General features: G+C 47.7%; 1 protein-coding gene across 3 annotated transcripts in view; it reads right to left on the bottom strand.

The window, feature by feature from the left end:
- Window positions 1-6,746: 6,746 nt before the first annotated feature.
- The window catches only part of Nhej1 (non-homologous end joining factor 1), a 95,532-nt gene continuing 87,596 nt past the window's right edge, over window positions 6,747-14,682 (bottom strand). For 2 of the 3 annotated variants that reach the window (XM_075951714.1, XM_075951712.1), the window contains 3 exons: window positions 8,150-8,267; window positions 7,544-7,662; window positions 6,747-7,169 (listed from right to left, as the gene is read on the bottom strand). In XM_075951714.1, coding sequence (XP_075807829.1) covers window positions 7,095-7,169; window positions 7,544-7,662; window positions 8,150-8,267 — 312 coding nt within the window. In that variant the 3' untranslated portion in view covers window positions 6,747-7,094. The remainder of the gene's footprint in view (window positions 7,170-7,543; window positions 7,663-8,149; window positions 8,268-14,682) is intronic. The other variant, XM_075951713.1, reaches the window with a different exon arrangement.

The raw sequence follows: 14,682 nt of genomic DNA on the forward strand, positions 1-14,682 counted from the left end.
GCAAGTGAGCTTATCCACTGAGTGGGGACAAATTAAAACAAACAAATACAGCCAGATTCTGGATATCACGGAACTTTATTCTAGTGGAAGGAATCGGGGAGATAGACAATAAAAAACAAACACAATCGAGTAAAATTTACATTGTGTTAGAAAAAAACTTAGGAAGGTTATTGAACAAAATATATTCACAGGCTTGGGGGTCGGCCAGTTGGGAAGGGAGTGGAGGGAGGGCATTAGGTTGAGGGTGGATCTCACCTGGAAGGGGCGATCTGCAAAGACCTGAAAGAACCGAAGGTTTGGCTCAAGCACAAAGCTGGGGGAGGAGTAATTTAAGTAGACAGGACAGCCTAGATTGGGGCCCTGGGCCGCGTGACGTGCGTGAGAGAGCGAAGCCTTGTGACTGAGAAAGGCAGGAGGTTACCCAGTGAGTGAGTTTGCCTTTTAACTTTCTGATCCAGGGGCTTTCTGGCCTCCTCTGCCTCTGCTGCTATTCCTCCTCCCTTTGAAATGCTTTGTTTTTAAATTTAACTAAATTTTAACAACTTTATTGTTAAAAATTCCACCTTACTCCCCTCCTCCACCATGCCCAGGGCCTTGTGCGTGCAAGGCAGGTGCTGTACCTCTGACCTCCAGTCCTTGAAGGTGGTTTCCAAACTTTTTTTTATGAAGCTCAAAGTGAAGATAATTTACTCTTTAAAGGTACTAACATGTAAATGTTCAGAGTAGGGACACAATAGTAGTTATGTAGAAGATTTTGAAATGAGAGAAGAGAGGGGGACTCTATTTCATTTGCTTGAGTAACCTGAGGGGATAAAAACCTATCCTTTAAATACCTGCTATCTGCTTTGGGTTTGTGCAGGGCTATTGAAAACAAGGCATGTGTCTATGTGGCCACACCGAGGCAATGTAGTACCAGTTAGTAATTCCTGTTTTCTATTTATCCCCAACAATTTACCAACACACCTGTGTCGGCCCCTTCAAGTCTTCTGTAGTGATCTGAACTGCAGTTTTTTCCCGTTGGTCTTTTCCACCCCCAGGTCACGTCCATGGGCACCATGAGGTCTGAATAGCCATTCTGGCCTCTCACATTCTATTGTCTGGTCAGTGATATGGCTCACCGTCTAGAGCCTCCACGGGGACCTTGCTCCCACTGAATTATCCCCACGCACCATCTCAGCCACTTGGATGTCAATGTGCTCCCGTCATCTTTGGTTTACTGAGGTGCTGGTGCCTCTACCTGCCTCGGGCCCAGCTGTGGATCACATTAAGTTCTTTTGGGGACTCCCACCCAGATGTCCATGAACATCTTAGACGCTTCTTCCCAGGAGTCGCTTGCTCTCCGGGCCTCTTTCTGGTGGGAAGCTCAGAGCCCACTGAGGAGTGCTTGTTTTACAGTGACTTTGAAGATGTCTCCCCGGGAACCCTGGCACTCCCGGATCATCACTTAGCACCCTTTGGAAAAAAACAGTTTCAAGACTTCTTCACTGTGCACCGCCCCGCCCTATATGAACAGATTAATACAGTTTCACTTGGCACTGGTCTGCTATTTCCAGTCTTCAAATCCTAAAAATGCAAGTATACTTTGACCGTTCAATAGTCCATAGTGCTGGAACTGGGGCCTCACAGCAGCTCACGTCACTGACTGGTGACACCTGTGGCCTGCATATCTGCGGTGTAAACAACCAAGTGTGAACCTAGAGAGACTCCAGTCTGCAAAGGGAACTTTCTCTGTCTTTGGATGGGCAGATCACAATCTAGGCACTGCTTCTTCCCTTTCAATTCAAAACTCACTCTCCTCCTTCTCCTCCACCTCCTCCTCCTTCTCCTCCTCTTGCTTCTGATTCTTCTTCTTCCTCTAAGATGTACTCCTTTGGCTTGAGATTATAATTATTTAAATTATCTTGCTAATTTAATTCACAGCTATCAAGGTCAGCGACACAATGGAGCTAGCCACTCCATGAAACCACCCACGCTGTCATTAGCATCACCTACACAGATCTTTGGGATATTGGTACTAAGCTTGCTGTCCTGTTGGGTTATTAACACTCCACCTTCCCAACCAGTGTCTTCCCCTTCCTCCTGTGAGTGGTGCAAGACCAACTGGTACTGCTCTGTGCCCTGGGAGCATCAGCTGGCAATGATGACATCAGAAGTCTTTCCTGCTCATGTCTTGAATATGGAATTTCTTTACCATCCATGATTCCAAGCAGTACTGTTCTTGACCCCTCTTAATCACTCCCGTTCACCATTCCAGTCCTGGGCAGGGAGGGAAAGAAGGATGGAATGGCAGTCAAGAGGGTTGTCTCTCCCCTACTCCAGTCCCCCTCTCTTGTCACCGATTTCTGACCAGGCTGACGATCCTATCAGGGGTCCATAAAGCTGGGAGGACTCTGGCCCGAGAGAGGGGGGTAGGGGTTAGGCAAACAGGCCAGGGAGGCAGTTGGTTGAAATTTAACCACAATATTCTTGGTCTCTATTGTTTTGAGTGAGGCCCAATATTTCCACAGCAGGATTATAGGATCTGATTAACCATGTTAGACAACAATGCTGAGCTGGGATGGGCTTCCCCTTCCAGCTGCCAATATGAAAAAGTAAATATAACCCCCAGATTTCAGAAGAGACTCCCAGAGCCCCCAAGTTCTACTCCCCAGTTCCTCCAGCTCTGCCACTGCTTGGGGCCCCAAAGTTCAAGGAGGTAGAATGGTACTGCATGCTCCTTTAACTACTGGCCCTTGGCCCAGCGGACAAGTAATCCTGGCACAGTCTTCCCAGGTGAGTCAATGGCTGTGTGCTCCCCACACCCTGGAGTTCTTTTAATGCCTCTTCCGGGTTCCCCTGGTAGGTTGGTCTGATTCTCAGAAGTCCATGAGAGTCGGGTGCCCAGAGGCCAGCTCTCATTCACAATGGTCCAAGGTTGTAAAAGCCACCAAAGGTGTTGGGGTCCAGGCGGGAATACTGAGTGGGAGTGTGGGACTTAGCAGCCCAGAGAAGGGAGTCTCAGGTACCATCTAATGACATCCCGTGTGCAGGTGGACAGCACGGAACTGGAGGACATGCAAAGGACTGCCATGACACCAGGGTCTGTGTGAAGATGTCCCTGCCGCCTCTCCAGGACCCCGGGGTCCCAGCCCTCGCGCAGACAAGCTGCCTCACACTACTCTCAATGTTCCACAAGGAGCGTTTTCTGAGACCTAGGGCAGTGGACCACAGAAGGGACCGAGAGCAGCAAAGAAACTTGAACTTGAGTATCATACAATATCCTTGGGGTCAACAACTGGGACCCCTCCAAGGCAACTTCCTCCTTTGCTGAGACATCCTGTATCTAAAGGCCTAGTATGATCTCTTCTAACTTTTTCAGGTAACAGGGACTAGTAACCATGGCTGATGGCTTCCTTACAACATGCCACTTACTCCTTTTGAATAGGCTCCTCTCACACCTAAGAATATTACAAAAGACAAATTACTTAGAGAACTTAGAAAAATACATTCTGATTGCTTAAGAGACTCTCATCATAGCTATTCCTTGAGTGCTTACTATGATATCACTGCAGCGACATTTTCCAGTTAGAGTCAAAAACTCTTCCCACGTGAAAAGGGGAAAACCAAGCCCATGAGAAAAGTGTCTTGACACAGGTTACATTAATAACACGGTGATGATGGGCTTAGCAGAGGCTAGCTCACATCAGGATGAAGTTAGAGGAGTTAGGGTCTGCACTCTGTGGAGCAAATCTTTGTAGTTTTGGGAGGAGGAAGAGGAGGAGGAGGAAATAAAAGACTAAGCAGAGAAAGGGAACATTGTCCCAGGCAACATCAGAATGATGGAGAAAGAATCAGTCCAGGGAAAGGGAGGAGGAAGGGTGCAATTCCTCCGAATTCCCATCCCCACTGCCATCTTTGCAGCAGACACAGGTGCCCCTGGGACTCTCCTGATGGGTCCCACCTGTAGCAGCTGCCCTAAGGGCTTGGGAGATGGGGGGGGGGTAGATGAGCAAGGAATGTCCTCCCCCAGAGCCCAGGATGAACCCTGCAGCCCTCCCGCAAAGATCTTGGTCTAGCCTGAACTCTGCTAGTCTGGAGCACGGAAGCACAGAGCCCTCTCTTTACCACCGTGGGATCTAGGAATTCCAGGGACGACAAAGAGAAGGAGGCTCCCTTCTTTCCAGTTACTTCACTCTCCCTTGGAAACACCCCTGGACTGGGAGGCTGGCTCCTGGTGTCAAGAAAAAGGAACGATGCTGGTGGGATTTTTCAAGATCCAGCTTGGGATCTGCTTGTAAGGGCCGCTGGGAAACTCCACGAGACACCAAGTAAGGGGCTTCTACCCAGCTGGGGTACAGAGAGGACATCTCCTTCAGCAAGGCGTGACCTGTGATATCTGACCGGTCCCTAGCTTCCTCCGGGGAATCAACCAGCAAGGCCAAGTAGGCCTCGCGACCTAGGTGGCGCTGTTTCTCTACTTTTTAGGTCCAGTTGTAGCAAGAACTTCCTCGAGGTACCAAGCCCTGCTCCTGGCTTGCTGGCTTTCTCGTGTAAACCACCTTATATTATTTTTTTTCTAAAAATACTCCAAAGCAATTGAAAGAGTCCCTTCTCCCACCAGCCAGCCCTGGCCCCAGCCCCGGCCCCGGGGAGCGGGCGGGTAGGCGGGGAGGTGGGCCACTGCTTTATTAAACACAGGGAAAACTAATATTTACGGAATAAAATTTATGGAGCAGCCACGAGAATTCGACCCTTTTATGTGCATGGGCAGTGGGGGTTGGGCCAGGCTGGGGGCCTCAGGGAGGGGCCCAAGCCAGGGGGCAGGGCTGGAATAGAGCCTGGTTAGGCCAATTTGTCAAAGCGGGGATTTCCCTGGAGTTGCCCTGGGATGAATGATTCTCAAACACCACCCTAGCTCAGAGGTAAGGGTTTCAATGATGCCTGAGCCAGGGCCTCTAGCAGTAATGCTTCCCCAACAACATCTGAGCAATACCCCCAAGGCAGGAGCAGCTTTTAGGAACACAGAAGCAGTGGACTGAAGGGTGACTAGGGAAGAGAGTCCCACAATCTCATGAAAAAAATGAACAAAATTATGTTTGGGGAATTTTCCTTGCAATTTTAGGGGATTCGTGATTAGGAATGCCTGCTGGAGACTGCCATGGGCAGAAGGATCAGCCAGCACAGGACACAGAGCTTCACCGTGGTAACACCGGAGGTGTGGCCTCAAGGAGGGAGCAACAGCGGGAGCCGTGCGGCTCCTCAGGGGCTCCTGCCTGGTGAGTCTGCACAGAGGAGAGCACCCTGCTTGACAGCAGGGTCCAGGATAGAGGTGCAGACTGTGAAAGACTGCAAGAGGATGCTAAATCTTTCTGGAAGACTTTCAGTCAAGTATCTAATAACTGTGACTGGCTGAGGTGTTCGCTAGCTCTACCTGTCGCTTACCAGCTGCATGACTTTCAAGACTAGGTGTCCTGCCAGGTTACTGTCTCCTCTTCAGACGATGCTGTGAGGTGCTCATTTGGACGGACTACGCAGTACATGAACTGCTCGATAACAGCTAGCCGCTTGTTATCACCATTCTAACTGTTGCAGGAATCAGTGCTTTAGCCTGGCTTGTGTGAGCCTGTCTCCCTGGACTGACATCCGGGCAGAGAGATCAGTTTCAGGGAGAGAGGGAGGAGACATGGATTTGAGGAAGCCCTCCAAAGCAAGCACACCACAATGGCTTCTGCATCTGCCCTCCCCTTACCTACCTAAGTGCTCCCAGTGAACATCTGAGTTCACGTTCCACTGCTTTCAACCCAAGTCAAGTTTCAGATGGTCTTACTCTAGAGGAAGACATGGTAGAGAAGGTCAAGATGCTATGCAGACAAGCCTGGGTGCCCGAGAGTGACTTTTGGATTCTGTCTGTCTTACATAACCTTTCCTTGTTTTCAGACAAGATCTTATTCTGTGGCCCAAGCTGGCCTTGAACTCAAAGCAATCTTCTAGGGCATCCTAGCCTTACTACATTTTCCTACTAAACACTGTAGGTACCAGTTATGTTCTAGGCTAGGACTTTTGGGGTTCCTCTCCCCTAGCACCATAGCTATACTTACTACATTATTTAAAGTAAAGAAAGAGAAGTCAGATTTAGGGGTGTGACCTACTAGGCAGAGTCCTCACATAGCATGCAGGAAGCTCTGGACTTGATCTCCAGCCCTGCAGACACCAGGTGTGCTACACACGCTTGTAATCCTAGGACTTAGTGCTTCTGTGGACAGGACCAGAAGTTCAAGGCCATCCTCCTGTTCAGAGTTCAAGCCAGCACACGCCTTTAATCCCAGCACTTGGGAGGCAGCCTGGTCCACACAGTGAGTTCCAGGTCAGCTGGGGCTACACTGTGAGACCCTGTCTTGGGTTGGAGGGGGGTGGGGCTGAAGAAAGATAAAGACTACACCCCCCCCACACACAGAGCAAGAGTGAGAACAAGAGAGAGAGAGTCGGATTCCCTTTCTCCCACCCCTGGGACCTGGCGTCACCCCTAGTACTTGCAGTCATTTGTAATTTTTATCTGACACTATGGTTTAACCTGTTCTCTGCTTTAGAAGGAGACAGAGAAAACACACCCAAGCCTGACAGACAACAGTAGCAATCTGTCTTGCGCACCATGGAGAGTTCTCAAGACCAAGGTTTCTAACGGACTGACTTCAGCCACATCAGAGACGGGACTGACAGCTCAGACATGACCCAGAGACAACCAGGGACTGTGGGTGAGAACAGGTTAGAGACCACACACAGGCCACCTCAACAGCAGGGGAGCGTGAGTGCCCTTTATTCTGTTGTAGGAGAAAAGGGTTTTCTGAGGGCATGTGTCTCTCTACAGACCTGCTTTACTTGAGTTCACACAGGATACTAGTTCTAGAGAAACAACTTCGCTAGTGGGTGGATTGCCAGTGGCAGTGAGTGGAGCCGGAGCCACGCTTCCACAGGTGAGGGAGCTTCCAATCAGGAGCTGTCAACACAAATGCTGGTCCCCGACTGCAGCTCCATCGTGGAACGCCCTGCTGTGCAGCTTTGTCCCAGATGATGCTGGGAAGCTGCTCTGCCCTTCTCGGTGGCAGAGACACAGCAAGTCAACTGAAGAGTCCTCTCAGCTTCTTCCTCTTGGCCTTTGCCAGTTGAGGTCTCTGCACAGGGCCTGAAGCACCCTAGAGGAAAAGGAATCCCAGTTAATTGGAGTTTTGAAACATATCTCTCATGACTCCTGGCTGGTATGAAGCCTTCTTAAAGTATCTGATGTCGATGTTGTGAGGTCTATTTTAGGAAGTGCTATAAGATTCTAAGTGTGCATATCCCTCATGGGCCATCACCGGAAGTAAGGTATAAGGGGGGGGGTCAAGGTTCATCATTCAGCTCAAGAATGGCAGGAGATGGCAAGGGAGGATGTGGGAAAGCACAGTGCTCTACGACTTGGCAGCAGCTCACAGTCTCTCAGACTATCGAGGCAGTGTCAACCAGGCAGCAGCTGCAGAGACCATGGCTGCAAGGCTCCAGGTGCCAGCTTCTCTCATGTGTGACTCACCAAGGGCTCAGGCTCAGGCTCTGAGAGGGCTGGAGTAGATGACACTGGCTGTTCGGGCTGTTTCAGAAGCTGGCTATCAGTTCCTTGAGAGGTGGGGCTGCCTGATGTCTGTGTCTCTCCTGAAATCAGAAAATCAACAGAAGGCAGAGAGAAATGCCTACTCTCAGGAGAACAGAAGCATTCACTAAGCATTCGGACGAAGGGCAGAGTTTGCTATTAATATATTAACAGATTGAAGGAGCCAGCTTCCAGCTGACTTTAACCCTGTTCCGATGAAGACTCCCAAGCCCACTTCCAGCACGTAGGTTGTTTCCTTGACTCACAGAAGCTGAACAAATCTCTGTGCATCCCCGGGATGAATTCTCTGGCTAGTTCTCTTGTTAACTCCTAAGCACCCAGGAGTTATGTTCTGTGGTGAGGTACGTGTTCTGTGTCTGCACTGACCACACGGCTACTGAGCACTTGAAATATGACTAAGCTACATACGGAAAAGAAGTTTTAATTTTATTTAGCTTATATCCATTGAAATGTAAATAGATGATTTGGTTAGAACTGCTAAGCTCCAACTCTACTCCAAGCAGACCAGCTGTGACTGGGCATACTCACCAGAGCCTTGACGCTTCTGCCCGGCTTGTATCTGCTGTTTGGTGACTGCCACATACAGATTCTGCAGACTCAAGGCAAATGCCCTTCCATCACCAACAGTGCACGCCTCTGGCAATTTCTAGAGGAAAGGTGACATTGTCACTGGTCTGCCTGGCTAGAGAAAAGAGAGCTGATATCCCACTGACAGAACTGCCATCAACCCCAAGCAAATCTGTTTGAAGAAGTATCATCTGATCCAGGGCTTCCATTTGAAAGCCTGCGGCTCACTGTTGGCACAGGGACTTCCCATGCACTCTCTTCTGAAGTCACTCTGGTGTTTCCTCCAGTCGTGAAATTAATTGTGCTTTACTGTGAAAACCCCATGGGCCTCTGGCCTCTTTCTTCTTATGAGATAACCTCTTGGGGCGTTGTTTTAGGAAACAATCTTCCTGGGCTGGGGGTACAGTTCATTGACAGAGTACTTGCCTAGCAGGCACAAGTCCCTGGGTTCAGTCCCCAGCAGCAGCTCCATACACAAAGGACATTAGCTGTCCTAAGCATCCTTGATCATCAGTTTGCTGTCTTAAGTAAGTTTACTCCTGAACTTCCACAGTAGAGAAAGAAAAAGAATGAAGTCCAGAAGGGGGAAAGGAATAAAACAGGGACAATGGAGCTACAGTGAAGCCCTATCTCGGAAAAAACAAAGCAAAACATAAATGATGGTGGCACGATGTCAGTCAGCGTCCAGAATAATCACACAGAAAACTATATTAATTATAACACTGTTTGGCTGATGGCTCAGGCATATTCCTGTCTAGCTCTTACATCTTAAATTAACCCATTTTTATTAATCTATGTATCACCATGAGGCTGTGGATTACTGGTAAGGTCTCTCTCTCTCTCTCTCTCTCTCTCTCTCCCCAGTGGGCAGAGCTTTGGAGACCCACCTGCCATCTTCTATTTTGGACCTGCAATCCAACTGTGCTTACTACTCCTCAAGCCCCTCAGTGGGGCGATACTTCTCCCAAGGGGGTGAGAAGTTTTTTGAGGAGTAAAAAAAGTTCCTCTTTTATAGTACCTTAACATAAGGACAAATATAGCACATAGATGTTATGTTGTAAGGAGGGGGCCACTTGTTTGTTTCCCAGCTGCCCAGAAATAATCACACAGAAACTGTATTAATTAAAACACTGCTTGGCCCATTAGCTCTAGCGTCTTATTGGCTAACTCTTACATATTAATTTAACCCATCCCCATTAATCTGTGTATCGCCACATGGCTGTGGCTTACTGGGTAAAGTTTCACCCAGCTCCAGAAAGGCTACATGGCTTCTTAGTCCACTTCCTTTCTCCCAGCATTCAGCTCAGTTTTCCCCGCCTAGCTCTGTTCCCCTATAGCTCTGCTATAGGCCCAAAACAGTTCCTTTATTTATCAATGGTAATCACAGCACACAGAGGGAAATCCCACATCATGTTATCATTTTTTAAATTGATTTTTATTGAGCTCTACATTTTTCTCTGCTCCCCTCCCTGCCTCTCTCCTCCTCTTCAACCCTCTCCCATGGTCCCCATGCTCCCAATTTACTCAGGAGATCTTGTCTTTTTCTACTTCCCATAGATGCTATCTTTGCATTCATTTGCTTATGCATATATGCAAGCACACATGCAGAGGTCAGAAGACAACCTGTGGGAGGTGGCTCTCTCCTCCGTCATATGACCTCTGGGATGGAACTCAGGTCATGAGACTTCACAGTCAGTGCCTTTATCTACTAAGTCATCTTACAGGCTCCATAAATAGATTTTGGTAAATCTGTGGAAGTATAATTTCCTGAGAGGAGTGATTAGGAAAAGTTGAAAGATTCCTTAAGGAGATGATAACGACATGAGAGCTGAGATCTGCTGTAATTGCATTACCTTCGTCACAGGACAGGCTGTGGACACGTTCACAGCTACGCACTTGCCTAATTCTCTTTTCAGCTAAACTGAACTGAAAAAAGGACGGAAGACTGAACTAATGCAATAAGAATGTGATGAGAGTGTGGCTTCTGGTGGTCTCGAATCTAGCCGTACTTCAGTCCTGGAATGGGTCCAGAAAGTACTTTGTCTGTCCCTATGCATGCCAACAATGATGGGTCCCAGGCAAACTGAGACGTCCAGAAGAGTAGTTAGGCGGAAAGCTTTCATGAAAAATAACCTTAATTTCCTCAGCCTGAACATAATAGCTCATGTCAAACACCTTTCCTGTGCTATAAGAACTTTTTTTCTTTATGGTGCCGGGCACTGAACCCAAGGCTTCACATATCTAGGTGATGTTCTACCACTGAAGCTACAGCCTCAGCCTGACATCATTTCTGAAGCCCACTGTGGGGAAAGAACGAAACAGAATTTGTGGGAAGCAGTGGAGTGGGTACGGGATCACTGGGGTTATGGCTAGCCTCCTTGAGTGGGACAGAGGTTAAGAATCTGTTGATCCACATGGGATAAAAACATTTCATCTCATGGCAGCCTCACCTCCATGAAGACCGCCTCAGGCTTGGACTTTCTTTCTCCTTACTGCAATATAACCCAGGTTTCAATAAGACTTGGACTTTCACTGGTAACCAGGGACAACAAATCAGGGAGCCTAGAGTCTAAACTTTGCCTCCAGCAGTAATCCCGGTGATTATCATACACGCCATCTTCAGCAACACTCCCTGAGGAGTGACCTGAAACTGAAGGCAAAGCAGCAGACCACAGCGCCTCTACTCCACCTCTCGACTAGACTCAACTCTCTAACCCTTAGGCTACCTCTCCCAAAAGATAGCCCTCTACTAGATGGGCAGCAGACCCTGGCGGCAGAGAGAACAAGAGGTGCCCTCCTTCCTTCAGTGTCTGGGTTCTTCGTTCAAGGAATGTGTCTCTTCTTGGGTCATTCCCGTATGATTTATTGTGCACAGTCTGCACAAACAGGCTTGGCAGATACAGGCAGCCCGTGGTCACTGACTGATGCCCTTTCTATGGAAGGAAACAGACTCATTTTCTAGGCTGACAGTTATGCAGCTTGTGTCTTTAACTCATAAATAAAGTGCTACAAGTAAGAGCCATTCAAGCATTGGCTACCCTGGGCCTAAATCCAAGTCTAGAACCTAATCTTGGTCCGTCCTCTCTTCTCCCCTTTCAGAGAGATGTGGTCCTGCAGTTGCCAGTGGCTGTCCTCTCGCACCTCTAGCCTCAGGAAAGCACTAGCAGTACCATCCATGACATTTACTAAATGCCCACTGGTGCATTGCTCTAAGTATTTTAAATATTTACCCAATTTTTAAATCTTCTTCATTACCATTTTTCTGTCACCCAGAAGAGCTTCTCACCTGCTGGGAGCTCAACTGTTTGTGAATGAATGGACATAGGAGGTACTAGTAAGACCCCATTTGACTAAGACAGTCAGCCACAACTAGTAAGCAGAAGAACAGAGCGGAGTTATAGGCAGTTTGTCTTCGGAATATAAACAAAAACCACTACTTACTTCTCTGAATGGCAGATTTAGTCAAAATGGAAACCAAGACTTTATCAGGATCACAATCCACAATCTCTTACATCACAGTTTATCTGTTATCACTAAGGTGACAAAAAAAAAAACAGATAAAAAAGAAGCGACTAAATGTGGGAAGTAAAAGCAGCAACTGGTACAGACTGGAGCCCTTAAGGCTGGGCCACCATAGCCTATTTACAGTGGCTCTCTGGCATGACTGGGTCCCTGGGCATCCTCTCAGAATAGCCAGAGGAGAGTTATGTGGCCACCTGAGTTAGGAAAGGAGCAACATTAGCTCCCAGGACAGGACAATGGTAGGGGCGAGGTGGGGCAGGCCACAGAGATCAAAGCGAGAATGCTGGAGTTGGAACTAAGCAAAGTAAATAGTGTCTCCTTCTGAAAGTATGCTAGCCAGGAGCACTGTGTACCAGCATAGAGCGGGTCACTGCCCAGAATGGCAGGGCAAGAAGAGTCAGGTGAGCCTACTGCATTACCCGTCCACCTGATTAGCCCAGAGACAATTCGAGCCAGGGAAAAAGTGACTGGGATTATAGATAGCAGGCAGGCATTGCAGGAGGAGGTGCAGGGGACGGACACCTCAGTCTTCCCTCCTCAGAGCAGATCTGAGCCAACAACACAGCCAAAAATAAAAGTCCTACCTTCGAGATTCACATTTGCATGTGTGTGACAGGCAGATATTTTTATTTGGTTTTGTGTTTCAAGTAATATGTAGTAACAGACTTATAAATCAGTGGTGACAGGAACTCAGAGTCCTGAAAAAAAAAAAGCCTCAGAAGACCCTAAGAGAGACATTCATGGATCTAATCTACATGGGAAGTAGAAAAAGACAAGCTCTCCTGAGTAAATTGGGAGTATGGGACCATGGGAAAGGGTAGAAGGGAAGGGGAGCTGCAGGGAGGGGAGCAGAGAAAAACATAGCTCAATAAAATCAATTTAAAAATAGATAAATAAATGTATAAATAAACAATTAAAAAAACAGTTTAAATTTAAAAAACCTCAGAAGTGGTAACATCAAGGTGAGCCTTGAAAGGCAGACTGTGAGCATAGTGGAAATGTGTGAGGTGTGAAACTGTGAAGAGATGAGTGTGTCATGCAGAGTGCAACCAGAGAGCTAAGCTCATGCCCACTGGATTGCAGCCCACTTTCTCTGAATCAGGGTCATGCCCATGGAGGCTTCCTTGTGCTTCATGGTTGGCTTTCTTATTTGACAGTGTTTGCAATAGCTTCCTTGGCGCCCAAGTAATACTGAGACAATGATGTGGACCCAACTTCCTCCAGGTTACACTTTTAGATTTTCTGTTACACTTATTTCAGCTCCTAGTCCTTCTTCATTATTGACTTTAATAGACACAGCACTGCATAACCTCATCATCCATTCATAATCCTCCCTTTGCCAATGTAAAACTTTACCAGCCACTGTATAACTCTTCCATCAGCCACTGCATAACCCTCCCATCAGTCACTGCATAACCCTCCCATCAGCCAATGCATAACCCTCCCATCAGCCACTGCATAACCCTCCCATCAGCCAATGCATAACCTTCCATCACCAACAAGTGTTTACCCTCCTGAGATAGTTCACGAGGGCACTGACTCTGGTTTAAACCTTATCAGAAACTTTGGGAAAACCAAAGTGACAGAACCTCCAGATTTCCTTTTCTTGTCCCTTGTTGCAGCCCATTTTGGGGCCCACTTTCTTTTGTGGTCTCTCCCACCTTCATCAAGTCCAAAACACATACCCAATGGTGAAGAAAGTCAAGGATTCCTAGAAGGATTTGTTGGCAAGATCCCAATGGGCACTTGCACCTGAGGTAAGTGGTCTGCTCCTCCATTCTTTCTTCTGAGATGATTCAGAAAAGAAACCTGCAGAGTCCCACGAAAGGTTCACACTAATACACAGCTGCCCCTGGATAAGTAGCTCTGTCTAAGGACAGATCTAGTAGATAGAGAGACAAGGAGAAACAAGCTAACAGAACCCTCCATCCTCCTTTGGGTTGCTTCTGGCATTTGTCCTAGAAACTAGCATAGTTCCAAGGCCCAGGGACTAACTCTCATCCTGTCACAGCCACCAAGATCAGGTCCCCAACGTGTGATTTCTCTAAAGGTAAGAAGTTCTCGCTGTCTCCCACAGAGCCCAGGCCTCTGACTGGGACTCTGGAGACACTCTCCACTAGCTTCCCTTAGAGACAAGTAACAGCATCAGGAAATTCTTCGAAGGCTTTATCCGCGAAAAGGATTGCCAAAATAACTAGATGGGAACGTGACAAATGATTTAGAAGCATCTAATGAGAAAGTCTCTTCAAGAAACATGACCCCACTACCAGCCTAGTCAAGTCTAAAAAATACGGACATCTACTAAGGCGCTCAGACTGTGCAGGTGCTGCCCTCTTGAGGTTTACACTCTAGAGAAGATCAACAACAAACACAGGGCTAATTTCATACTCTCAAGGGCTGGCAAGATGGCTCAGCAGGATAAAGGCACTTGCCCCCGAGTCCAATGGCTTGAGTTCAATGCCCAGAACCTACATGGTAGGAGAGATGCACCTTCCACACATTGTCCTCTGACTTCCACATGGGTACCACGGCATAACTGTCACCCTAAATTCTCTCTCTCTCTCTCACACACACACACTGATTTACTTTATTATTTGCGTGTGCATGCGTGTGTGTATCTGTGTGTGTGTCTGTGTGTGTGTGTGCATGCGTGTGTGTCCATGACCCCAAAGGTCAGAAGAGGGTGTCAGATTCCCTTTAGGTGAGTTACAGGCAGTTGCTTGCAGCCAGCTGACATGGGTGCTGGGAACCCTGTTCAATTCTCCGGAAGAGCTGCAAACTATTAAGTGCTGAGCCATCTCTCCAGCCCTATATAGTTTTAAATAGAGATCAAGGAAGGTGTCGTGCAGTACATCTCAAAAAAACAAACAAACAAAAAAAAAAAAACTACCTGGATGTGAGAGAGTAAACCATGCGGTGGAGTTCTTTCCGGTTTTCCTGGAATGGTCCAGTTTAAGCTTACCATCTAATTA

Source organism: Microtus pennsylvanicus, chromosome 17, assembly GCF_037038515.1.
Source record: "Microtus pennsylvanicus isolate mMicPen1 chromosome 17, mMicPen1.hap1, whole genome shotgun sequence".
In the NCBI taxonomy this organism is placed as follows: Eukaryota; Metazoa; Chordata; class Mammalia; order Rodentia; family Cricetidae; genus Microtus; species Microtus pennsylvanicus.